Raw genomic sequence first — 25,046 nt, 5'->3', positions numbered from 1 at the left:
TCCGGTTCTGTGTCTCCCTCTCTCTCTGACCCTCCCCCGTTCATGCTCTGTCTCTCTCTGTCCCAAAAATAAATAAAAAAAAAAAAAAAAAAAAAAAAGTAAATATGTTTTGTCATTCACAGGAATAAATTAGAAGAAAAGTAATCACAATTTTTAGGATGTATAATTTCATCATTTATACAGATTTTAATGTATCATTTGTATGATTGATCTGGTTACTATACTTAGTAATGACTGTGCTCCTGGACTGGTTGACGAAAATGATTAATGTTTAATCTTCAATCCTATTTAATTTAAATAATTTCTATTTCCTTCTAAAATATCTGGCATCTAAAAATGAAAGGAAAAAAATGTATCAAGTTTTTAGGAAACACAGGCATTCAGTGACAGGACAGCTGATTCTTGATTACATATGGCATTCTTAATTATATATACAATTCTTACTGCATAAACAGCTAATTCTTATATACATATGGAAAAGTAGTACAGCCTGTAGATGGATAAACTTCACAGATAACACCACTACTATATTTTAATAAATAATTTTTTGTTTCAACCTTTTTCTCATTAAGGAACATGGCAAGGAACAAGGGTGGTTGAGTTTCATCTTCCTTGGTTTGGTTGCCAGCTGGCAGAATGAAGAAAAAGGAATAGAAACAAGAATGTAAATATTTCATAAAATGACTTACCAGCACAGTATAACTAAGAACTGGTAGGTAGTATTAAGGTATTCTCATAATTCCACTATTAGAACAGCTGGGTCTCAGTGGAGCATATACAGACATGCCCTTGACTGTACCCCTCTTCCACAAAGCTATATCACAAATAGGCCACAGGTTTTCATGAATACATACCCTTGGCTTGGGGTAGGACAAGGGCACCAGTGGCTACATCTTATATTAGGAATTACTCCACCATGGGTAGCATTGGTCCTGGGTCCTGAGTCTGCCTAACACCCCCTCCTATTTAGTACCTATTAGGGGATAGGTGCTGGGGGATACCAAAATGAATATGAGACAATCCCTGCACTAAAAGGGTTCTAGTCAAGTTAAGGGATGTGCAAGTAGAGAACAGTAATGAAATGTTGCAGGTGCTGTTTTATCAAAGGGGACAGTGTGGGCACGTGGTAGGAAGCCAGTCAGTTGCATGTGGGAGACAGGGCAGGAGAGGCTTTATACAGGAGATGGAGCTTGAACTGGTCTGTAAGTCTGTGAGGTGGGAACTGAAGTAAGAGGAGAAAAGGAATTGAGAGAGAACATTCCTGGCAGGGGAAGATGCATGGGCCATACCAGGAAGGCATAAAAATAACAGCATGTTTGGAAAATGGCAAGTGGTTAGATGTGGTTTGGTGTATGATGACAAAGAGGAAGCAGTGAATGAGAAAGCTGGATAGGAGGGTGAGGGCCAGATCATAGAGGACCTTACATGCTGCGCTAGGGAGCTCGATTTGATCCAGAATGCAAGTGGGAACCACTGAGGGGTTTTATGTAGGGAAGGGGCATCATCCTTTTTGCTTCTGAAAGATGACTCTCTGTCTACTCTGTGGAGGATGGAAGGAAGGGGTGCCAAGCTGGAGGCAGAAACAAGTAGGAGATGACTGTCATAGGCCAGATGAGAAATGATGAGGGCCTGACATGTGGCAGTGGCTGTAGGGATGCAGTGAAGAGGATGAATACAAGGAAAATTTCAGAAGGAAGGTTCCCAGTTACAGGATGTATGATGATCAGAGGTCAAAGAGGCCTCATCTGAGGACAGAAAGGAAAGCGACACTGAACATTACTAAAATGTAACTTTAGGAACTCCTATTTAATCTTGTGCTACGGTCAAATTACATGGAAACAGAATATTCTTTATAGTGATCATCAGTATGACCTACCACGGTCAAGGACTTTGGATGATATTCTAATCTTCTTGGTCTGTAGGAGACAGAGAATAACGTTAAAAAAAAAAAAAAGTGGCGGGCTAAAATAGAGACCCTAGTGAACAAGTATGCCATTATTTAATATGTTCTTGCCTTCACTTTCAAGGAGAAATTGCCATTTAGGATAGAACTATGAGCACCTAAAAGATTCAGAGAAAGCTTTTCAGTGTGTAATATATGGATCAGTCTCATTGCAATTAAATAAAAATATTGAGCCACAGTCTTGTGTTTTAACATTCTCATGGACTTCTTTAGGATAAGATTCTGGCTCTTGAAAATGATAGAGAACTAGAAGCAAAAAAAAAAAAAAAAAAAAAAGACATCTGAAACTATTAACGTGCTCGCTTTTATCTCCGAATTTCCCACTCTTTCCACTACTGAAGACAGTCAGTGACAGGAGCACCACAATTCTGAGGCAGTGCAGAGGTAGTCTAAAGTGTGTTCCCCGTGCTGAGGGGAAGCTTCAAGGACGGTGGTGGCTGAAGGCTCCTGTAAGTCTCCAGTTTTCTAAGAAACAGCCTTGACCAGCCGGAAAGGGCTCTTCTACTTCAGCTCACCCCCTGACTTCAAAGGCCATTCGAAGTTTACACAAATGGGCCTCAAACCAACTGTGAAAATAGGCTAAATAAACAACTAGCTGTACTAGTGAAATCTGTAAATTTATATGCAAATTTTCTTATTTTAAAATAAGGATGGGAAAAACATTCCACAGTTTCTGACAGCAATTCAGAGAAGATTCATATTCAGTTTAAATTAGCAACTATAGGGCATCTGTAATATGCCAGGCATCAGATTGTATTCTTTCATATTAGGGGGAAAAAATCATAGTTAACCTATCACTTTGCAAATAGTAGGATAATCTGCTAAGGGGTTTTAATTCTCAAAACATAGTTGTATTGCAAATGGTATGCTGAACATTCGTGACTCATGACATAGTCAAAACTCAACTTTAATATCTGCTTCCCATTTCTGCTTTAGACTTTCTTCACTCAAGAAAGCTTTTCCTTTGCCATTGGCTAAATATGCAGCAGGCCCAGTGATGTCGTTGGCTAACTCTAAGGTGAGGTCAGTCCTCACTGTGGGGCACGAACACAATCTCAATTCAGTAAGCAGAATGTCCGGTCTTGCATATTAATCCTTTAATCTTCATTCAAAAGTAGGACTTCTCCTCCCCCTTGCCAAGCTAAGGCATGTAGTTGGGAGCACCACCTGCCATTGGGGGTCAATTTCTGCTCCCTCTTCACTCACCATCTCCCCCATTTGCAGGAGGAGGGAGGAGAAGTAAGGTGCTGGGACATTTTTACTTGGTATGGTGACTTCAGTCTCTGGGCTTGTAGTGGCTAAGCTGACTGCGTCTGTGGAGCTTGCCACTGCTAGGGACCTCTGTCCTGCAGTTTCCTTGACCAAGGCCAATGCATCTCCCTTCTGGTGGTCACCTGATACTCCATCAGCCTCTAAAAATCTGGCATTCCCTTCTGGCCTCTTGGTGCTGGTAGCCTTCCAGGCAGCTTTGGGCAGAGCCCAAGATAACTCAACTCTCTCCTGTCTGGTTCTTAAGAAACTATCACACACATCTTTTGTCCTGCTGACGAGCTCAGAGAGAACAGGCCACCCCATCACAGCCCCTCTTTGGATCTGCCACAGCTTGCTTTAGTTATCTCAGGCATGGTGTGTCACTGGCGTTGTTTCCCAACTTTTAGGGCATACATATCAAAGCTCTCAAGTTGATCTTCTGGAAACCCCCACACCAGGCTTTAAGCAAAAGAGGTAGAATTACTCGGGGGCAATGGGAGCTCACGATATGATGGATTCAAAGAAATTTCTTTTCCAGTCTTCCCCACTCTCCACAGTTTTTATACATTGGATCTGGTCAAGAGATAGGAGTCCTGAAAGCAGTTCTTTGCAATTTCCTTCAGAAACTCTGCACATGGGGAAACTCACTCTCACTTTGAGAACTGATAACTGTTTTTTTAGCACCTCAGGGACTAGGCCGTGAGGAATCCCATTTTAATATCCTGCTATGGTCTTAATCAACCCCATAGGGCTTGTGCATATACCTTGTAGCAACAAAATTACAGAAATAATGTATGTATTATAAGATTTAATATTAGTGTAAGAAAATCTGGTCATAAGATATATATGTAAGCTGTTTTGGTGTAGACAAAATATTAGCTCATATCTTTATATAATCTTCCTTAGAGGTGATTGTAAGTTCCATGAGGGCAGGTATTCTGGCTTTCCAATTCAAGTTCTACAAAAAACATTTATCTACCAACTATTTTATGCCAGGCAAAATACCAAGCACTTGCATATAGTGTATCTTAAATTAAGAAAAGGAAAAAAAAAAGTTTTTTAAATGTATTATTCATTAGACTTATGTTTTAAAGTTAAAGACATTATTATTTAGAAACAAAGAGAAAACTTACCTTGATTTTCTTGCTTTCTTTCTGGGCCTCCTAATTAAATCTTCCAGATGTTTATTTCTCTTTTCTAAACTGAAGGAAGAAACAATTGGATTTTATGACTAAAACTGACTTTTCTAAACTAATATTTTGTTGGACTCACTGGGGGATTTGAGACGATAAGTGTAAGTGGTGATCTAGCTTCCTGTATATCATCCATCCACCTCACCGTATGAGAATTTGGGATTCTTTCCTAGCAACTCAAATTATTTAATTAATTTCTTCCTTTATAGGTTCCAGTAGTGAAGAAGGAAAGTAGATAGTAGTAAACCTATAAAGTGACAGACGTTCTATTCATTTACACAGACAGTGAGAGAACTGATCCCTTTGCTCGAGGAAACTCAACATGATCCTGGGAATAACACGTTAAAAACACAGCCCCTGGGGGCGCCTGGATGGTTCAGTCGATTGAGAGATTGAGCGTCTGACTTTGGCTCGGGTCATGATCTTGTAGTTTGTGGGTTTAAGCCCTGCATCGGGCTCACTGCTGTCAGTGCAGAGCCCTCTTCAGATCTTCTGCCCCGCTGTCTCTCTGACCTTCCCCTTCTTGTGCTCTCTCTCTCAAAAATAAACAAACATTCAAAAGAAAAATATTTTTAAAAGCACAACCCTTGAGCTGTGAACTGCTTTAACATGGGGGAAATGTGTAATAGTGTCGTAGGAAGGATCACAGCACACAGGTGGCCTGTTAGAGATTTACTTGTGTTCTACTTTTATGGCTTTTAGCAAGAGAGGTACAAGCAGGTTCCCTTCTTGCCTTTAGGAGGGCAAATTCAATTAAAGTAGTCTCTTCCCAAACTCCCTTTCCCATCCAGGGACAGTTTATTAGTTTCCTGTGGCTGCTGCAGCAAATGACTACAAAGCTGGAGGCTTGAAAAACACACCTTTATTCTCCCACGGTTCAGGAGGTCAGAAGTCTGAAATCAGATACACTGGGCTAAAGTCAGAGTGTCAGCAAGGATGTGCTCCCTCCAGGGGCTCAGAAAGAGCCTTCTTTGCCTTGCCTTTTCCCTCTCTCTGGCCTCTGTCCTAATTCCTTGGCTCCAGGTTCCTCGGCACATGGCCTTTACTCTTCCTGCTGCTTGATCACATTGCCATCTTCTGTCATCAAACTTCACTCTCTCTGCCTCCCTCTTGTAACAACAATTGGGACTGCATTTAGGGCTCACCCGAATAATGCAGGGTAATCTCACCATCTCAAGATCCTTCATTTAATCACACCTGCAAAGCCTCTTTTGCCATACGAGGGCACATTCACAAGTTCCAGAAAATGGGATTTGGATGTCTTTGGGAAGCTGTTTTTCAGACTACTATGGAGAGTAAACAGATCTGTGGAGGATAGGAAATTCGCTTGCAGAAGTCATTACCTCAAATGCCTATGGAAGAGTCAAGCAAGTATGTGAACTGAGTAAAGCCAGCTAAGTGGGGATTTGGACAAACCAGAGAGCATTTGCCCCTATTGTAGAGGTCACTTTTAAGTAACAGACTTGAGCCATGAAAACTTGATCAAGGCAAAAGGGCCCACAGTGACCCCAACCTCCTGGCTGAATACAGACCCGGCCCATCAGGCAGCCTACCTCAAAATATCCATAAGCCCTAGCTGACCAATGGGTTACTTACAGCCAGGCACAGTTCCAAAAAAGGGAAAATTCCATTGGTCACCATACCACCTCACCTTCCCTCTTTAAATACAGTCCCCACCCACTGCCTTGTGGCAGACAGTCTCTCCTCTGCTGTCCTGCCCACTGCTCCCTTCGGTGTATTCAATAAACTTCTATCTCCTTTGTTCTGCCTCATGTGAATTCTTTCATTGCCCAGGCCACTGGCTTCCACTCAGTCTGGTCGCCCCACATTTGGGGGCCCCCATCTGATTGGGAGGGAATCATACCCATTCCCTGCCTAAAGGACAAAGTTGCTACTTGGCTGATGTTGCCTGATGTTGCCATGTGGGAATGTTGCACTAATGATGTTAGATCTTAATTTTAAAGAAGAGATGGAAATCTAAATCTTTACAGGAAATCTTCCTTTTTAAATATTAGCAATATTTCAAAAATACTTTAAACATTAGATGGACCAAACAAAACACATCTGCCTTGGGATATGCCTCATGGGGTGTCATTCTGAAACCTCTGCATTATTGTCCAGAGATATCAGGCTTTTGTTTTCAAAGATTAAAGGGGAGATGTTGTCCATCCAGGAGGGGATGAAAATATTAAATAGGTCCTCTGTTTACAAACAGCTTGAGTCTGTCATGCTTCATTATTAGAGAAAATGCCATGGAATAAATCTTTGTCTTTCTAGAGCTCACAAACAACAGCCCAAGTCGTGGAGGAAAAGGATACTCAAGGAGAGAGACTAAAGGGGCTGAGTAGGTTAAGCGTCTGACTTCAGCTCAGGTCATGATCTCACGGTTTGTGGGTTTGAGCCCTGCATTCAGCTCTCTGCTGACACCTGGAACCTACTTCGGATTCTGTGTCTCCCTCTCTCTCTGCCCCTCCCCTGCTCATGCTCATGCTCATGCTCTGTCTCTCTGTCTCAAAAATAAACATTAAAAACAATTTTTTTTTAGGATTTAAAAAAAAAGTAAAAAAAGAGAGAGTGAAAAGTTCTTCTAAGCGTGCTGCAAGCACCAATGTAACGTACTTATACACAGTGCTCCTGTGCATAGAGCTGAGGACAAAAAGTCACAACCTAAGGCCAGGTAGGTGGAGTCATTGGTTTCCATGGGGGAAGTGATATCTTCCCTTGAAGGACACTGGCAGCTCATGCAGAAAGCCAAGCAAGCAGAGCAGCACCATCCAGCAGAATGAAAGTGCTAACTGGACCAAGCCAACAGATGGCATGATGTCCCTGCCTGGGAGTGGAAGTCAGACTTACCCATTGTAAAGTCTGTGTTAGCACTGGCGTTTGTTCTTTGTTTTTTAAACATCTTTATTAATGTATAACTGACATATAATGAACTGCACAAATTTAACATGCAGTTTGATGTTTGACATATATATTCACCCAGAGAACAATAATCACAATGAACATAGTGAACATATCCATCATCTTCAAAATTTTGCTCATGTACTTGTGTAATCCCTCACTCCCATTCCTCCTTGCCCCCAAGTCCCCAGACAACCACTGACCTGCTTTCTCTCACTATGGATTACTTTCCATCACCTAGAATTTTATATAATGGAATCTTACATTCAGTCCAATTATTTTGACATTGATCCATGTTGTTGCCATGTACCAAGAGTCCATTCATTTTCTCTTTTTTTTTAATCACTGAGTAGTATTCTACTGTGTGGCTATTCTACAATTTATCATTTTACCATTTGAGGGACATATGGGTTGTTTTCAGCTCTGGGCTATTACAAATAAAGCTGGCATGCACAGTCATCTTTGTGTGTACACAAGTCTAGAAATACAAAGACTTATTCCATGGCATTTTCTCTAATAATGAAGCATGATAAACTCAAGTTGTTTGTAAACAGGGGGCCTATTTAATATTGGCATCTCCTCCTCATTTGGATCAACACATAGGAGTGCTGAATCATACAGTAGTGTCTGTGTAACTTTGGAAGAAGCTGCCAGACTGCTTCTAAAGTGGCTTGTGTCATATTCCATTCCCACCGGGATGGTCTGAGCTGGTCAGCTGCTCCACATCCTTGCCAATACTTTGTAGAGTCAGTCTTTGAAAACTTCCAGTAGTTGTGTAGAGTTATTCATTGTGGTTTTGTCTTTTAATGATGCTGAGTATCTTTCCATGTGCTTCTTCATCATCCATATATCTTCTTGGTGAAGTATCTGTTCAAATATTTGCCATTTTAATTGGGTTGTTTTCTTACTACTGAGTTTTGAGATTTGTTATATATTCTGGATAAAAGTTCTCTATCAGATATGACTTGCAAATGTGTTCTTTCAGACTGTGGCTTGTCTTTTCATTCCTCTATCTGTCTCCTGAAGAGCAGAAGCTTAATTTTTTTTTTGTTTCATTGAGACACAATGACACATACATAGCACTATGTAAGTTTAAGGTGTACAGCATAATGACTTGATTTATACATACTGTGAAATGATTACCACATGTTGCAGACTATGAGCCTGGAGTTCTCTCTTGTCCAGCAAGACAGTGGATGCAGAATTGAATATGTGAGAGGCTAATGTCTGGGAGGAGACAAGAGCCCCAAACAGGGGTTTCGTCTCCGTATTTGAGTTCACAAGATATTACCCACATGGTGAACGTGGAGAAAACAAGATATTACCCATGTGGCGAATGTGAAGAAAACAAGATCTTACACACATGGTGAATGGAAGAAAACAATCAGATAGTAATCATTAACTTGTGTGTAAGCAAAGGATCTTGAGGGCAAGTGGAGTTTGTGATCAAAGTACAATAGTATATTGGTGTCAGAATGGAAAGTACTCATGATCCCATTACAATATCTCACTACCTAATCTCGAGTGCTTTTGCCCCGTGGTGGTGGCTTTCCACCCTAAACTTTTTTCTAACCCATTTATGTAAGTAGAACCTATTTCCCCACAACCACAATAAGTTTAGTCAACATCCATCATCTCATATCAATACATGAAAAATAAAGAGAAAATAGGGGCAACTGGGTGGCACAGTTGGTAAAGTGTCTGACTCCTGATCTGGGCTCAAGTCCTGATCTCATGGTTGTGAGATAGAGCCCTGCGTCAAGCCCCATCTTGGGCTCTGTGCTGGGTGTGGAGCCTACTTAAGATTTTCTCTCTCTCTCCCTCTGCCCCTCTCCCATTCTCTGGCATGTATGCTGTTTCTCTCTTTCAGATTAAATAAACTTTTAAAAAAGAGTAAAAGTTTTTTTCCTGTGATGAAAATATTATAATTTACTCTTAGGGACTTTAAAATATACCATACAGCAATGTTCAACTATAGTCATCATGTTTTACATTTCATCCCAAGTACTTACATATCTTATAACTGGAAATTTGTACCTTTTGACTACCTCCACCTAATTCTCATGCCTCCTCACATCCCCCACCACTGTTAATTACAAATCTGATCTCTTTTTCTATGGGTTTGGGTTTTCTTTTATTTTGTTTTTCAGATTTCACATATAAGTGATATCACATAGTATTTGTCTTTTTCTGACTTATTTCACTTAGCATAATGCCCTCAAGTTTCACCCATGTTGTTGCAAATGGCAGGATTTTCTTCTTGTTTATTACTGAATAGTATTCTTCTGTGTGTGTGTGTGTGTGTGTGTGTGTGTGCATGTGTGTGTACATAACACATTTTCTTTATCCATTCATTCATCTATGGACACTTAGATTGCTTCCATACCTTAACTATTGTAAATAATGCTGCAATAAACATAAAGATACATATATCTTTTTGAGTGTTTTCATTTTCTTTGGATAAACACCAGGACATGGAATTTGTAGATCATGTGGTAGTTCTATTTTTAATATTTTGAGGAACCTCTACACTGTTTTCTATAGTGGATGCACCAATTTATATTCCCACCAACAGTGCATAAGTGTTCCTTTTCTCTATCTCCTTGCTAACACCTGTTATCTCTTGTCTTTTTGATGATAGCCATTGTAACAGGTATGAAGGCATATCTCATTGTGGTTTTGATTTTGCTTTTCCCTGATGATTAGTAATGTTGAGCATGCTTTCCTGTACCTGTTGGCCATTTGAATATCTTCTTTGGAAAAATGCCTATTCAGGTCCTTTGCTCATTTTAAACTTGGATTGTTTGTTTTCCTGTTATTAAGTTGTATGAGTTCTCTACATATTTTAGATTTTAACCCCTTATAAGGTATATGATTTACAAATATTTCTACCATTTTGCAGGTTGCCTTTTCATTTTGTTATTTCTTTTATCATGCGGAGTTTTTAGTGTGCTGTAGTCCCACTTCTTTATTTTTTTTATTTTGTTGCCTGTGCTTTAGGTGTCACATCCAAAAAAATCAAGACTCATGTCAAGGAGCTTTTTGTTTTTAATTTTTTTTAATTTTATTTATTTTTGAAAGAGTGCAAGAGGGGGAGGGACAGAGAGAGAGAGGGAGACAGAGGATCCAAAGTGGGCTCCGTGCTGACAGCAGTGAGCCTGATGTGGGGCTCCAACTCACAAACTGTGAGATCATGACCTGAGCCGAAATTGGACGCTTAACCGACTGAGCCACCCAGGCGTCCCTGTCCAGGAGCTTTTTAAGCTATCTTTTTTCTTAGGAGTTTCATGGTTCTCAGTCTTTCATTTATGTCTTTAATCCATTTCAAGTTCTTTTTTTGAATGGTGGAAAGGAGTGTTCTAGTTTATTCTTTTACATGTGAATATCCAATTTCTAAGCACCATTTATTGAAGAGACTGTCTTTTCTCCATTAAATATTCTTGGCTCCTTTATCAAATATTAGTTGACTGTAAATGTGTGAGTTTATTTCTGGGCCCTTGGTCCTGTTCCATTGGTCTATGTGTCTGTTTTTATTCCAGTACCATGTTGTTTTGGTTACTATCACTTTATAAATATAGCTTGAAATCAGAAAGTGTGATGTCTCCTGCTTTGTTTTTCTTTCTCAACATTTGCTTTAGGCTATTCAGGGTCTTTTGTGATTCTACATAAGTTTTAGGATTTTTTTTTTCCTAAGAAATTTTTAATTTTGAGGAAATCCAATTATCAAATTTTATTAAAAAAATTTTTTTTAATGTTTATTTATTCTTGAGAGAGACAGACAGACAGAGCATGAGTGAGGGAGGGGCAGAGAGATAGGGAGACACAGAATTGGAAGCAGACTCCAGGCTCTGAGCTGTCAGCACAGAGCCCGATGTGGGGCTCAAACTCACAAGCCACGAGATCATGACCTGAGCTAAAGTCGGACGCTTAACCGACTGAGCCACCTAGGTGCCCCTCAAATTTTCTTTAATGGATTTAGTGTCTTTTCTAAATCATTGCCTAACCTAAGGTTAGAGGCATTTTCTTCTATATTTCTTCTAGAAGTTTTATAGTTTTAGCTCTTAAATTTAGATCTAATATGCATTTTGAATTTTTTCTGGCTGTAGTACAAGGTATAAATTAAAGTTTTTCTGTTTTTTCTTAAGTTTTTTTAAATTTATTTTTGAGAGAGAGAAAGAGACAGAGAGGGGCAAAGACAGAGAAAGACACAGAATCGGAAGCAGGCTCCAGGCTCTGAGCTGTCAGCACAGAGCCCGACATGGGGCTCAAACCCACAAACTATGAGATCATGACCTGAGTTGAAGCAGGACGTTTAACCCATTGAGCCACCTAAGCGCCCCAAAGTTTTTCTTTTTAAACAAATGAATATCCAAGTATTTCAGCACCATATGTGTCAAAACAATCTTTTCTCTACTTCATCACGTCTGCACCTTTATGAGACATCAGTCACCCATATATGTGTGGGTTTGTATCTAGATTCCATATTCTGTTCCATTGATCTTTTTTCCTATTTTAACATCAATGCCACACTGTTTTGATTATTGTAGCTTCACAGAAAGTCTTAAAATCAGGTTTTCCCCCAATTTTGTCCTTCTTTCTCAAAGTTCTTTTGACCATTCTGTGGCCCTTTGAATTTCCATATGAATTTTATTTATCTTTTTAAACTTTTTTTAATATTTATTTATTTTTGAGAGAGAGACACACACACAGCATGAGCGGGGGAGGGGCAGAGAGAGAGGGAGGGGATCTGTGCTATCAGCACAGAGCCCGATGCAGGGCTTGAACTCAAACCAAAGTCAAGAGTTGGACACTTAATGGACTGTACCACCAGGTGCCCTGGTTTTTTTTTTTTTTTAATTATTAAAGCTTTCTACTCATTACTCCATGAATATTTTATTGCACTCCACTTACTTATGTATTCTTTAATCTTCCAATAAAGACAAAAATTTCTTTCAAAAGTTCATGCACATTTTTTGTAGGGAAATTTTGTTTGCTATTATATATAGACTTTAAAATTTTATTTAGTTTATTTACAGTGTAAAGAAATTAAATTGACTTTAGAAGTTTTTCATGATTGTCAATTTTGCTAAAGTCATTTGTAAATATCAATAATTCATCTGTAGATTATTTTGGGCTTTCTGGGTAGGCAAGTATATCATTGGAAAATAATGACAATTTTGTTACTTTTATACTAATATTCACAATTTCAATTTCTTTCTCTCTTCTTAGGACGCTGGTGGGGACTGCCAGCATATTACTACATAGAATTGTCAACAACAATGGGTTTATTTATCTTGTTCCTGATATTCAGATGAAAGAAATACTTACAGTGTTTCAACTGATTATTATATTGGCTTTGGGTTTTGGGAGGGCATGGGATGGGAACATACCCTTAATCAAAAAGTAGAAGATTCCTGGGGTGCCTGGGTGGCTCAGTCGATTGAGCGGCCAGCTGTTGGTTTTGGCTCAGGTCATGATCTTGTGGTTTTGTGAGTTTGAGCCCCGTGTCGGGCTCTGCACTGGCAGCACAAAGCCTGCTTGGGATTCTCTGTCTTCTCTCTCTCTGACCCTCCCCCACTCATGCTGTCTCTGTCTCCCTCAAAATAAATAAAAATAAACTTAAAAAAAAAGTACAAGATTCCCTTATTTGTATTTTTGTCATGAGCTGTACAAAAATATTTTTAATGTATACTGCTGTAGAATTTCTGAGCCTATTTAAATGCTATTTTCTCCTTTAATCAGTTAATGTGGTGGATTTTATTAATAGAGTTTTTAATGTTTCATTGCTGTAATAAATTCAATTTGCTCAGGAAGCATTGTTGTTCTTTTCATTGCTGGATTCAGTTTGTTTATTTTTGTTGAGAAGTTTTGTATCTATGTTTATGATGAAATTAATTTATCATTTATGCTTCTCAGGCTGTCCTTGTTTGCTTTTAATATTTTTTCTATAAACTCTCCATTTCATCTAATTTTTCAAAATCATTGGTATAAAGTTTTTATTATAATATCTCCTTAATTAATCTCTGCTGCACCTGCTGTCATTTCTCTGTTTTCATTTCATTTTGAAGTTTCTAGCAATAAAGTCTTATTGTCAAGAAATGATCTATGTTTTTGTCTGAAGTTTTTGTATCTTATCTGCATTTCTTCAAGAGTTCAAGTGGATAAAACATTCTAGGTTGGCAGTGACTCTTATCAGCACTTCACAGACAGTATTCCACTCTCTTCTGGCTTTTGTTGTTGCTATCCACAGGACAGAGGTCAGTCAAGCTGGTTTGCATTTGCAGATAAGGTCATTTCTCTTAAGCCTGGTTTTAAGATCCCCTCTTCCTATCTAGTGTTCTTTAATTTTACAACAACATTTCTAGGTCTTGGTTTCTTTACATTATCCTGTTCTGAAAAATCCTCCATAGTTTATTCTCCACCATTCCATTCTCTTTTTCTGAAATTCCAGGTAGTTTGGATCTTATTCCTCTGAGCAGTTTCACTTGACCTTTATTTCATATGTGTTTGTGTAATACAGTGTATGCGTTTTTTTCTCTTCTAACTCACTTATTCTTTCTTATTCAGTGACCAGTCTACTGTCTATCCTGTTCATTGAGCATGTATTATGTATGTATGTATTTCTGTGATACAGAGGGACTGGAAGAAGGGTCACATTAGATAGTGTGGTCATAGAAGGTCTCGGAGGAGGTGACATTTGAACAGAGACTATAGGTTGAGAAGGGCAAAATGTCAGGTCAGGGGAAAACATTCTAGGCAGAAGAAAGAGCAAGTGTGAATGCCCTGAGACAGACATGTCTTGCCAAGTTCTAGCAACTACAAGGAATAGGTAAGGAGAGACCAAGATGAGGTGGGAGAAAGAGCATGAGGTAAAAAAATTCAGGGTTTTAGCAGCTGTAGTGGAGAGTTTGCATTTATATTAAGGGTGAGGGGAGGCTCTTCAAGGGTTTAATGCACTTTGAAATAGTGCTATCTAATTTGTGGCTTTTAAAATAATTTTTAGAGAGATATAATTGACATAAAACTTCATTTTAGTTTCAGATGTTCAGCATAATGCTTTAATATTTGTATATATTGTGAAATGATCACCACAATAAGTCTAGCTGCCATCTGTTACCATATAGAGTTACAAAATTTTTTTCTTGTGATGAGAAATTTTAAGATTTACCCTCTTGGCAACTTCCAAATATGCAACATGGTATTATTAACTACAGTCACCATGCTGTACATGACACCCCCATGACTTATTTTATAACTGGAAGTTTGTACCTTTTGACCCCCTTTACCCATTTCACCGCCCCCCCAACCCCCTACCTGTGACAACCACTAATCTGTTCTCTGTATCTATGAGCTTGTTTTGTTTTAGTTTTTAGATTCCACATAGAAGTGAGATCATATGGTATTTGTCTTTCTCTGACTTATTTCATTTAGCATTTCAAGGTCCATCCATGTTGTCACAAATGGTAGAATTTCTTCTTTTTTATGGCTGAATAATATTCCATTGCATACGTACATCACATTTTCTTTTTCTTTTCAGCCATCAATGGATACTTCAGTTGTTTCCATACCTTGACTATTGTAAATAATGCTGCAGTGATTTTCATTTTCTTCAGATAAATACCTAGAAGTAGAATTGCTGGATCATATGGTAGTGGTATCTTTAATTTTTTGAGGAACCTCCGTACTGCTTTCCACAGTGGCTGCACCAGTTTACATTCCCACCAATAGTGCATGAGAGTTGCCTTTCTTTCACACCTTAGCCAATACTTGTTATTTCTAGTCTTGTTAATAGCCATTCTAACAGGTGTGAGGTGATTTCTCCTTGTGGTTCTGATTTGTATGATGATTAGTGACATGAGCATCTTTTCATGTAACTGTTGGCCATCTGTATGTTAAACCAGGATATTTAAAAAATTTTTGCTTATGTTTATTTATTTGGGGGGGGGGAGGGGCAGAGAGAGAGGGAGAGACAGAATCCAAAGCAGGCTCCAGGTTCTGAGCTGTCAGCACAGAGCCTGACGTGGGGCTCGAACCCATGAAACATGAGATCATGACCTGAGCCTAACAACCAACTGAGCCACCCAGGCACTCTGAACTGGGATATTTTTGTGAGAGGATCTACCTCTCACCAAGATGTTGTCATAGATGTGATGGGGAGGAGGGTACAGAGAACAAGTCTAAAATTCCATAGAAAACTGTCCCTGAACCAGGAATATATGGAGCGGTACTTTTATACCTGAAACTGATCTGGCCACAGGTATTACAGGGAGAGCAGTGTTCGGGAGACAGATGCTTGGTTACTTGAATCTCTGTAGCATTACGGAAAAGCTGCCTTACTCAGACTGGGAAGACAGTGAATATACCTCTGAGGAAAGGGCACTTGGGTAGAGATTTTAAGAACAGTAGGAGATAACTGAGGTGCAGGTAGCCTTAGCGTTCCAGGTGGAACAGCCTATGCTAAAGTTATGAGGCCAAAGGGAATGTGATGCATTCGAGAAGCTATAACGTCTCCAGTGTGGCTGAAGGCAATGCAGGGAGTGTGGAGATGAGACTGGAGAGGCAGGCAAAAACCACATTGTGAAGAAAATTTTAGGTCATGTTAAGGATTTTTCTTTTATCTAAAAGTGGTGGAAGAAATCACTAAAAGTGTTTTAAGAGGCATGATCAGATTGATTTATATTTCAGAAAGATTACTCTGGCTGCATGCGCAAAATGGATCTCACCAAGTTCCTTCTTTTATTTAGTCTTTTAGAAAAATCAAGTGTCATTAACGGCTTTTATAAGCAAGCAGCTGTTTCTAAAATTCAAGGCATGTAAATTGAAAACTTACAGTATATCCAGTGAAAATATTTAAAGATACTTCAAACACTGCTAAATTTTAACAGAATAGCACCACCTTAAAGAAACATTGCTCTAATGATGTATTTGATAATTTTTGATGTAGCATACACCTTTTAAAAAGATCAAAACTAGGGCATCTGGGTGGCTCAGTCAGTTAAGCATCCAACTTCTGCTCAGGTCATGATCTCACATGAGTTCACCAGAATATCTGTTGTCAGTGCAGAGCCTGCTTCGGTTCCTGTCTCCCTCTCTCTCTGTCCCTCCCCAGCTTGTGCTTTCTCTCTGTCTCAAAAATAAATAAAAGCATCAAAAAATATTTTTAAAGATCAAAGCTAATTCATGATAATTTAAAAAAACTGCTTTCATGAATGTAAGAGACTATATTTGATTTAAAAAATGATGATTCTTATCACTTAAAGCAAATCAACTCACATGATATCTGGCAGTGGTTCTTGAACTGTCCAGACATTAGAATCACCTGGACAGCTTTTGAAATACACTGATGCCCAGAACCCACTTGTTATTTTAGTTTACTGCATCTGGGAGTAGAGTCTGAGCACTGTGATATTTTTAAAAAGCATTCAAGGGAATTTTAATGAGCATCCACAGTTGACAACCATTTTAGTAAAATTTATAGAACCCAGATGTCAAATCTCTTCTTTTTATTTTTTATTTATTTATTTTTTTAAATGTTTATTTATTTCTGAGACAGAGAGAGACAGAGCATGAATGGGGGAGGGGCAGAGAGAGAAGGAGACACAGAATCCTATGCAGGCTCCAGGCTCTGAGCTGTCAGCACAGAGCGTGACGCGGGGCTTGAACTCACAGACCGTGAGATCATGACCTGAGCCGAGGTCGGATGCTCAACTGACTGAGCCACCCAGGCACCCCAAATCTCTTCTCTTAAAAAAAATTTTTTTAAGTTTATTTATTTTGAGAGAGAGCAAGCGGGGTAGGGGCAGAGGCAGAGGGGAGAGACAGAGAATCCCAAGCAGGCTTCACATTGTCAGTGAAGAGTGTGGGGCTTGAACTCATCAACTGTGAGATCATGACCTAAGCTGAGATCAAGAATCAGATGCTTAACTGACTGAGCCACCCAGGTGCCCCTCAAATCTCTTCTTGGCCACAAAGTGGATCAGTCACTTTTCTGAAATGTAAGTTCAAAAAAATTTGAATTTTAAAAATGACTGCGGCAAAGAAATGTGGCCAGAGTGATGGTTTGATATTGGTTTAGAAATATTAGGTTATTTGTTATTTCTATATTTCATGAGCCCATGATGTTTGAACATTGGCTGAGTTTTCTTGGTTACAAGCTAAGGAGGAGTCTTATTTTACTTGTCTTCAGTGTATAATTAACACTCCTTTCCTCTTTCAAATTTAAAATTTGTCAATGTCAGTCTGAAAAATGGGAAAATTGTTTTAACATTCATTCTGCTTAGATACAATAATAAGAAACAAAAACAAACTTCCCAAGGTACAAATACCCGAACTGCCTTTGTTAGTTATCTTGTGGTGAGTTAGCCCTATAGAAAGTTCACATGTGGGGTGTGCCTTCTATGTAAGAATGTGCCTTCTATGTTCCTTCTATGTAAGACCTTTTGCTTAAGCTTAGTGATAGCCAGCACAGTATAAATGAAATTGGGGGAAGGATGAAGAAACAGCATATGAGAAATGAAGATAATAAGTGAAAAAAATTGCAGAATTTTATTTATTTATTTATAAATGTTTATTTACTTTTGAGAGAGAGAGACAGCGCACATGAGTGAGCAGGGGACAGGCAGAGAGACAGACACAGAATTTGAACAGGCTCCAGGCTCTGAGCTGTCAGCACAGAGCCTGATGTGAGGCTTGAACTCACAGACTGTGAGATCATGACCTGAGCCAAAGTCAGACGCTTAACTGACTGAGCCACCCAGGTGCACCTTATTTTTTATTTTTATTTTTATTTTTATTTTTTTTAGAGAGAGAGAAAGAGAGTGCCAGAGGTGGAGAGAGAGAATCTTAAGCAGACTCTGTGCTCAGAGTGGAGCCTGATGTGGGGCTCCATCCTATGACCCTGGGATCATGACACGAGCCAAAATCAAGGGTAGGACGCTCAACTGACTGAGCCACCCAGACGCCTCAAGCTGAATCTCATTCTCATGAGAGAGTTTAGTTGGTACTTGATATATATATATATATATATATATATATATATATATATATATATATTTATATATGTTTCATTTGGTGTGCATTCAAAACTTTTTGTGAATAAAATCTAAGCATTGCAAGGTTATTTTACCTGAACACCATGGAATAGCTCCTGAAATTTTTGGATGTTTCTCACTAAGTTTGTCACCACCCCCCTCCCTGAAATCAAAGGGAGCTCTGAGAAAAGAAGATGAAAATCTGGTTATTCAAGTAGTCAGACATTGAGCAGACTATTTGATTGAAGAATGGCCTTAATTTATAAAAACTTCACATTTTTCCTCTTTCTAGGAGCCTAAAAAAATAAACTTGGTAAGCCAGAGAGCAAAATAAAATACCGGTAAATGTTTACAAAATTAAAAACTAAGCTTTTTTCAACTTACTGTACAATATGGGAGCGGGATATCTCAAGCCTTTGGTCAGCACATTCGATAATTTCTTCATATGATGTAACCTTGAAAAAAATAAGCCAAAAAATTATTCTATGATAAATTCTAGAATTTTTATTTTTGTTTATATTTGCTTTTATAAAAATCTCTTCAGTTGAAGTTCAATTATGTGAATTTCATCAATAGCTTTACAGTAGGCAAAACATCTTCCTTACAGTTTGAAATCAGGAATATGAATAGAAATAGAATCATAAAGCACCTATTCATCATGCAGGAAGAGTGAAGTGTCAGAAAATGGACAACTGTAGTGAGTCAACTATAATCCAGTTGTCTTCCACACAAGTGGTAGATGTATCAGCTAAGGGTTAGAGCCTGTTTGGTTAAAGTTAATGCAGTTTTCAGAAGGTAAACTAGAATGTTAAGTTGAAAAGATCTACAATTACCCTCAAAATGAAGTCGTAATACTAAGACCTAAAATTGCCAACAGCAGGGGATAGATACACAGAATGTTCTTTGTTAGATGTCAGCTAAAAGGCTGATGGGAGCATTTTATAATGTCATTATGAAGTGAAAAGAATCAATATAAATGTGTTCCATCATTCTTCAGATCCTTTGTAGCACTAAAATTCTATTATTTTAATATTTGGCATAGTTTTTAAAGACAAATATTTCTATAAGAACATTTGTACCTTATTTATTAAGTTGCCTACGTATCTTTGATATTTGTCATTTTCTTCAATGAGTCTGTTGCAATGGTCTTCTTTTGACTCTAGAAGATTTCCTAATTTTGTGATCTATGGAGAAACATCAGTAAAAATACTAACCTGGAAACTGCCATGAAAACCACACATGGTTGCTGAGAACTAATGAGAACAGTAGCCTATACTTTATTTCAAGATTCTCTCTTTTTTTTTTAAGTGTATTTATTTGTTTCTGAGAGAGATAGCACTAGTGGGGGAGGGGCAGAGAAAGAGGGAGAGAGAGAGAGAATCCCAAGTAGGCTCAGCACTGTCAGCGCTGAACCGTGGGGCTTGAACTCACAACTGTAGGATCGTGACCTGAGCCAAGAGTTGGACACTTAATCCACTGAGCCACCCAGGTGCCCTTATTCCAAGATTCTCTTAAACCAAGTTGTATCACAAGTGAATTAATAGACACTAATCCTAGTTAGATTGCATTTATAACAGAGGAACAGAAATAATTTTATAATTTTATACTCACAATTATAACTTCCTCCAATTTAACATTATGAAAGACCTTTGCAAATAATTGAACATTTGTTAGTGAAAACGAACGTCTGCCCAAAATCTTCATTATCCTCTTTCCATTTATAACCAGTGCATTGATATATTTGCTCCCATCTGAAGTAAAGCACTGATGTCCCTGATGATGCATTTTCAGGTTTGATACATAGTCTCAACTTGCATAAATGACACCAAGTTTTTAAAAAGGCTCAGCTCAATGTATGTCATGTTCTGACCTAAGGTCTAATGTTTTACACACAAAAAACTACCAAAAATTTAATGTTTATTTTTAGAGAGAGAGACAGAGAAAGAGAGAAAGCACAAGTGGGGGAGAGGCAGAGAGAGGAGACACAGAATCCAAAGCAGGCTCCAGGCCCTGGGCTGTCGGCCTAGAGCCTGATGTGGAGCTTGAACTCACAGACCCTGAGATCATGACCTGAGCCGCAGTTGGACACTTAACCGACTGAGCCACCCAGGTGCCCCCAAAATGGCCATCAACCTTCTAATGTTTTAGATATACTTACATGTCTGTAGTGAAATCCCATAGGAGAAGCAACAGCAAAACAAATTTGCTGCGGGAATAGCCACTCTCTTATTCTCTCTTATGTAAATAAATGGGGACAATACCAAATTAATGGTCCTATTCTTCTGACTACATACATTATTTAAGGTAGGGAGTACAGATATTATGATCTCAGTTTAACAGATGGAATCAAGGGGAAGAGAATCTAAAAGTTTTTGAAAGGTCTAGAAGTGGGGAAGACTAAAATCCGTATTGATCAACTATTAGCATAGGGCTTGGCTTTTCCCATTCTATTACTTCCCTGCACTCCTCACCTGGAGCTTCAGGTATCTCGTGACCTCTAACTAAAGCAATATGGAATTCTTTCTCACTTCTGTTTTTCATTTATAGACTTCATGGCACGTTTTGGATTTCTTTAATGGCTTTCAAGATCAAAGTAATAACTCTTTTAAATCTGCTGACTGAATTTTTTAAATTTGTTAACCTCAGATTAAAGAAATAAGAGCAGAATATTCCTTAAAGAATATTTGTTTTAGAGGTGAAGGAATAGCTCTCATAAAGCAGTTTTTTGGATTACAGTGAAAAGGAATCAAAATTTTAAGTTTCTGCTGAAGTGTGTGTAAAGTTTAACTGCTTTAAGAGTATTATTGAGGGGCGACTGGGTGGCTCAGTTGGTTAAGGGTCTGACTTTGGCTCAGGTCATGATCTCACCATCTGTGAGTTCAAGCCCCACGTGGGACTCTGTGCTCACAACTCAGAGCCTGGAGCCTGCTTCAAGTTCTGTGTCTCCCTCTCTCTCTGCCCCTCCCGTACTTGTTCTCTCTCTCTACCTCTCAAAAATAAATAAATGTTAAAAAAATTAAAAAAAAGAGTATTATTGACATATGACAACACATATTTTTATTAAACAATTTTATTCAATTTATTAAATATATTTTATTAAACATTTATTATTTATTTTTATTTACCCATTTTGAGAGAGAGAGAGAGAGAGAGAGAGAGAAAGCATGTGCATGTATGATTGGAGTAGGGGCAGACAGAAGGAAAGAGAATCCCAAGCAGGCACCATCCTATCAGCATGGAGCCTGACATGGCACCTGATCCCATGAAACATGAGATCATGACCTGAGCCAAGATCGAGTTAGACGCTTAACTGACCAAGCCAGCTGGGTGGCCCTAAACTGCACATATTTAAAGAGTACAGTTTGCTGTTTTCACATATATATACAACCATGAAGCCATCACCACAATCAATATAATGAACATATCCATCACTGCCCCTCCTCTTGCCTTTTGGTAATTCCTCTTTCTTGTCTGCCTGTCTTCCCTGACTCCCACACTCTATGTGAGCCCTGGCAAATACCCATCTGCTTTCTGTCACTATTGACTGGTCTGTATTTTCTAGAGTTTTATAGAATAGAAGCGAACAGTATTTACTCTTGTCTGGCTCTTCTCACTCCACACAATTTTGAGCTTCATCTAGGTTGCATGTATATCAGTAGTTCATCCCTTTTTCCTTGCTGAGTAGTATTCCATCGTGTGGACATACCACAATTTTTTTTATCCATTCATCTGTTGCTAGACATTTGAGTTGCTGTCAGTTTTTGATTATAAATAAAGCTGCTAGAAACTTTCACATCCAAATCTTTGTAGAAACATATGCTTTCATTTCCTTGGGTAAATACCTAAGAGTAGACCAATGGCAGGTGTATGTTTAGCTTTTTAATAAACTGCCAAAATGTTTTCCAAAGTGGCTGTACCTTTTACATTCCCATCAGCCGCATATGAGACTTGCAGTTGTTCCACGTACTCATCAATCCTCAGTGTGATCAGTCTTTTTAACAGACACTATAATGGGTTATGTAGTGGTATTCATTGTGGTTTTAATGTGCATCTCAATGATGAGTATCTTTTCACATATTTATTTGCTATCCATGTATCCTTTTAGTGAAGCGTCTATTAAAACCTTTTTGCCCACTTTTTAAGTTGGGTTATTTTCGGGGCGCCTGGGTGGCTCAGTCGGTTGAGCGGCCGACTTTGGCTCGGGTCATGATCTCACGGTCCGTGAGTTCGAGCCCCGCGTCTGGCTCTGTGCTGACAGCTCAGAGCCTGGAGCCTGTTTCGGATTCTGTGTAACGTTTATTTATTTTTGAGACAGAGAGAGACAGAGCATGAACGGGGGAGCGGCACAGAGAGGGAGATACAGAATCCGAAACAGGCTCCAGGCTCTGAGCTGTCAGCACAGAGCCCGACGCGGGGCTCGAACTCACGGACCGTGAGATCATGACCCGAGCCGAAGTCGGCCGCTCAACCGACTGAGCCACCCAGGCACCCCCAAAAAAATTTTTTTTTAAATAAATTGGGTTATTTTCTTCTTATAGAGTTTGAGGGTGCCTTACATATGTTTTTAAGTTTTCTTTTTTAAGTTAATTTATTTGAGAGAGAGAAAGCATGAGTGGGGGAGGCGCAGAGAGAGAAGGGAAGAAAGAGAATCCCAAGCAGGTTCCACACTGTCAGCATGCAGCCTGATGCGGGGCTCGAACCCACCAACATTAGATCATGACCCGAGCCCAAGTTGGACGCTTAACCAACTGAGCCACTTGGGCACCCTGGTGCTTTACATATTCTAGATACAAGTCCTCTATCAAATCTTTGATTTGTTGGGCACCTGGGTAGCTCAGTTGGTTATGCATCTGACTTAAGTTCAGGCCATAATCTCATGGTTCATGAGTTCAAGGCCTACAACAGGCTTTACATGGAGCCTGCTTTGGATCCCCTGTCTCCCTCTTTCTCTGCTCCTCCCCCACACTCTCTCTCTCACTCAAAAATAAACATTAAAAATATCCCTGTGATTTGTAAATTTCTCCCAGTCCATTGCTTGTCTTTTCATTAAAAGCTCAAATTTTAGAGTTTAAAAGAAATTTCAAAATAGAAATATTTTAGGGGCACCTGAATGGCTCAGTTGGTTAAGCATCCAACTCTTGATTTCAGCTCAGGTCATGATCTCACAATTCATGAGATGGAGTCCTACACTGGGCTCTGTGCTAAGAGTGCGGAGCCTGCTCAAGATTCTCTCTCTCCCTCTCTCTCTCTCTCTGCCCCTCCCCTGAATGCACATTCTCTCTCTCTCTCTCTCTCTCTCTCTCTCTCTCTCTCTCTCTCTCTCAAATAAGCTAAAAAAAAAAAAGAAAAAGAAAAATTTTAGAAGACAGAATTGAATCATTGAAAAAGTCTAAAACATTTTCATGAAAGCATACCAAAAAGTATATGTAAAGTAATATTTAAATAATAAAGGATGGAGTGGTGGTAACATTTTTCTTTTGTAAAGGAAGATACCATGAGATAACCTTGAATGTGATATTTGAATAATATTAATGAAAGGTGTCCTTTAATGTGTCTTTTCCTTGATGTCTCAGAGACACTGTAGCACTTCTGAGCTGAATGCTAACCTGAACCCACTTGAAGTCTCCACTAAAAGAAAGTAGATTTGGATGAAGTATGAGAAACTGAAGAGTAGTAAAGTGACTATCTATGCACTTGGCTTAAAATAGCAGGAGATCTAGACCACTGTCAAACCGATGATAGAGCTCCCATTCACCACATGGTTCACAGAGAAGAGGCTTCACTTGGCTCTATTCTATCTGGCCCCAGATTTCTGGATCCATAGGTACTGTACCTGGTGCCACCACACCTCCACCCCATCCTCCTATCTGGTCGATGATTCTTGTGGCTTCCCTTCTGGGTCTTTCCCATGACATTCCTGCATGGTTTTTGGCCTTGTTTAGTCCTTTGATTTTGGCATCCTTTGTTGCGCCCAGTGAGGATCTCAGCCCTCACGGGGAAACTCCTCCCCCTGCTCCCCATGCCTCCCACCCTCCTTGGTCAGTCTCCATAACTAGGTGAAGGTAGAAGAGAAATCAGATTTGGGGACACGTGAAATTGAAGAAAAAGCAAAAAAATCTTTAGATGGTTATCAGGCCTAGGAATATATACAATAACATTTAAAACTTTGTCTTGGAAAGCAGTTTGGAATCTGCATATAACAGGATGTTATTTATTCTATCACAATTATTATTCTTTAAAATATAATGCATATGTTAAAATCTCTGTTAAAAGAGAGTTGTTAAACTCTGTATATATTAAAATCTGCAGGTGAGACTGTCCCCCACACACAATTGTAAAAACAGTATGTTAAAAAATGTTTCATCTTACTACAAGTATAAACTAAAAGGTCAATTGTTAGAAACATTTCAAGTGGTAATATTTGATGAAATAGCACCATTAACACACTGATATCTGTAAGGTAAAGTTAGTCTTTTGAAATTCATTTGATTATGTACATAAAGATTCACATGCATATTTATAGCTTTAAAAGCAGTAATGCCACTTCAATAATTTATTCTAAGGAAATAATCACAAATGAAAAGCCTCTCCATAAAACCAGAAAGAACTCAATCATCCAATAAGGGGAATCGCTAAAAGATTATTGTATTTTCACTCTATGGAATATTATGCAGCCATTGAGAATTATATATAATCTATATACAA

At 38.8% G+C, this 25,046-nt stretch overlaps 1 protein-coding gene across 10 annotated transcripts in view; it reads right to left on the bottom strand.

The window, feature by feature from the left end:
* Positions 1–161: 161 nt before the first annotated feature.
* The window catches only part of CAGE1 (cancer antigen 1), a 54,995-nt gene continuing 30,110 nt past the window's right edge, over positions 162–25,046 (bottom strand). For 4 of the 10 annotated variants that reach the window (XM_019419803.2, XM_019419806.2, XM_019419810.2 and 1 more), the window contains 6 exons: positions 19,953–19,988; positions 19,421–19,525; positions 18,726–18,796; positions 4,348–4,416; positions 1,877–1,916; positions 162–628 (listed from right to left, as the gene is read on the bottom strand). In XM_019419803.2, coding sequence (XP_019275348.2) covers positions 533–628; positions 1,877–1,916; positions 4,348–4,416; positions 18,726–18,796; positions 19,421–19,525; positions 19,953–19,988 — 417 coding nt within the window. In that variant the 3' untranslated portion in view covers positions 162–532. Of the gene's footprint in view, positions 629–1,876; positions 1,917–4,347; positions 4,417–18,578; positions 18,638–18,725; positions 18,797–19,420; positions 19,526–19,952; positions 19,989–25,046 lie in introns of those variants that run through there. The other 6 variants (XM_053904923.1, XM_019419807.2, XM_019419805.2 and 3 more) reach the window with 5 other exon arrangements.

This window comes from Panthera pardus, unplaced genomic scaffold (genome assembly GCF_024362965.1).
Source record: "Panthera pardus isolate Hobbes unplaced genomic scaffold, ASM2436296v1 HiC_scaffold_17, whole genome shotgun sequence".
In the NCBI taxonomy this organism is placed as follows: domain Eukaryota; kingdom Metazoa; phylum Chordata; class Mammalia; order Carnivora; family Felidae; genus Panthera; species Panthera pardus.
This window is presented reverse-complemented; position numbering and strand designations above follow the sequence as displayed.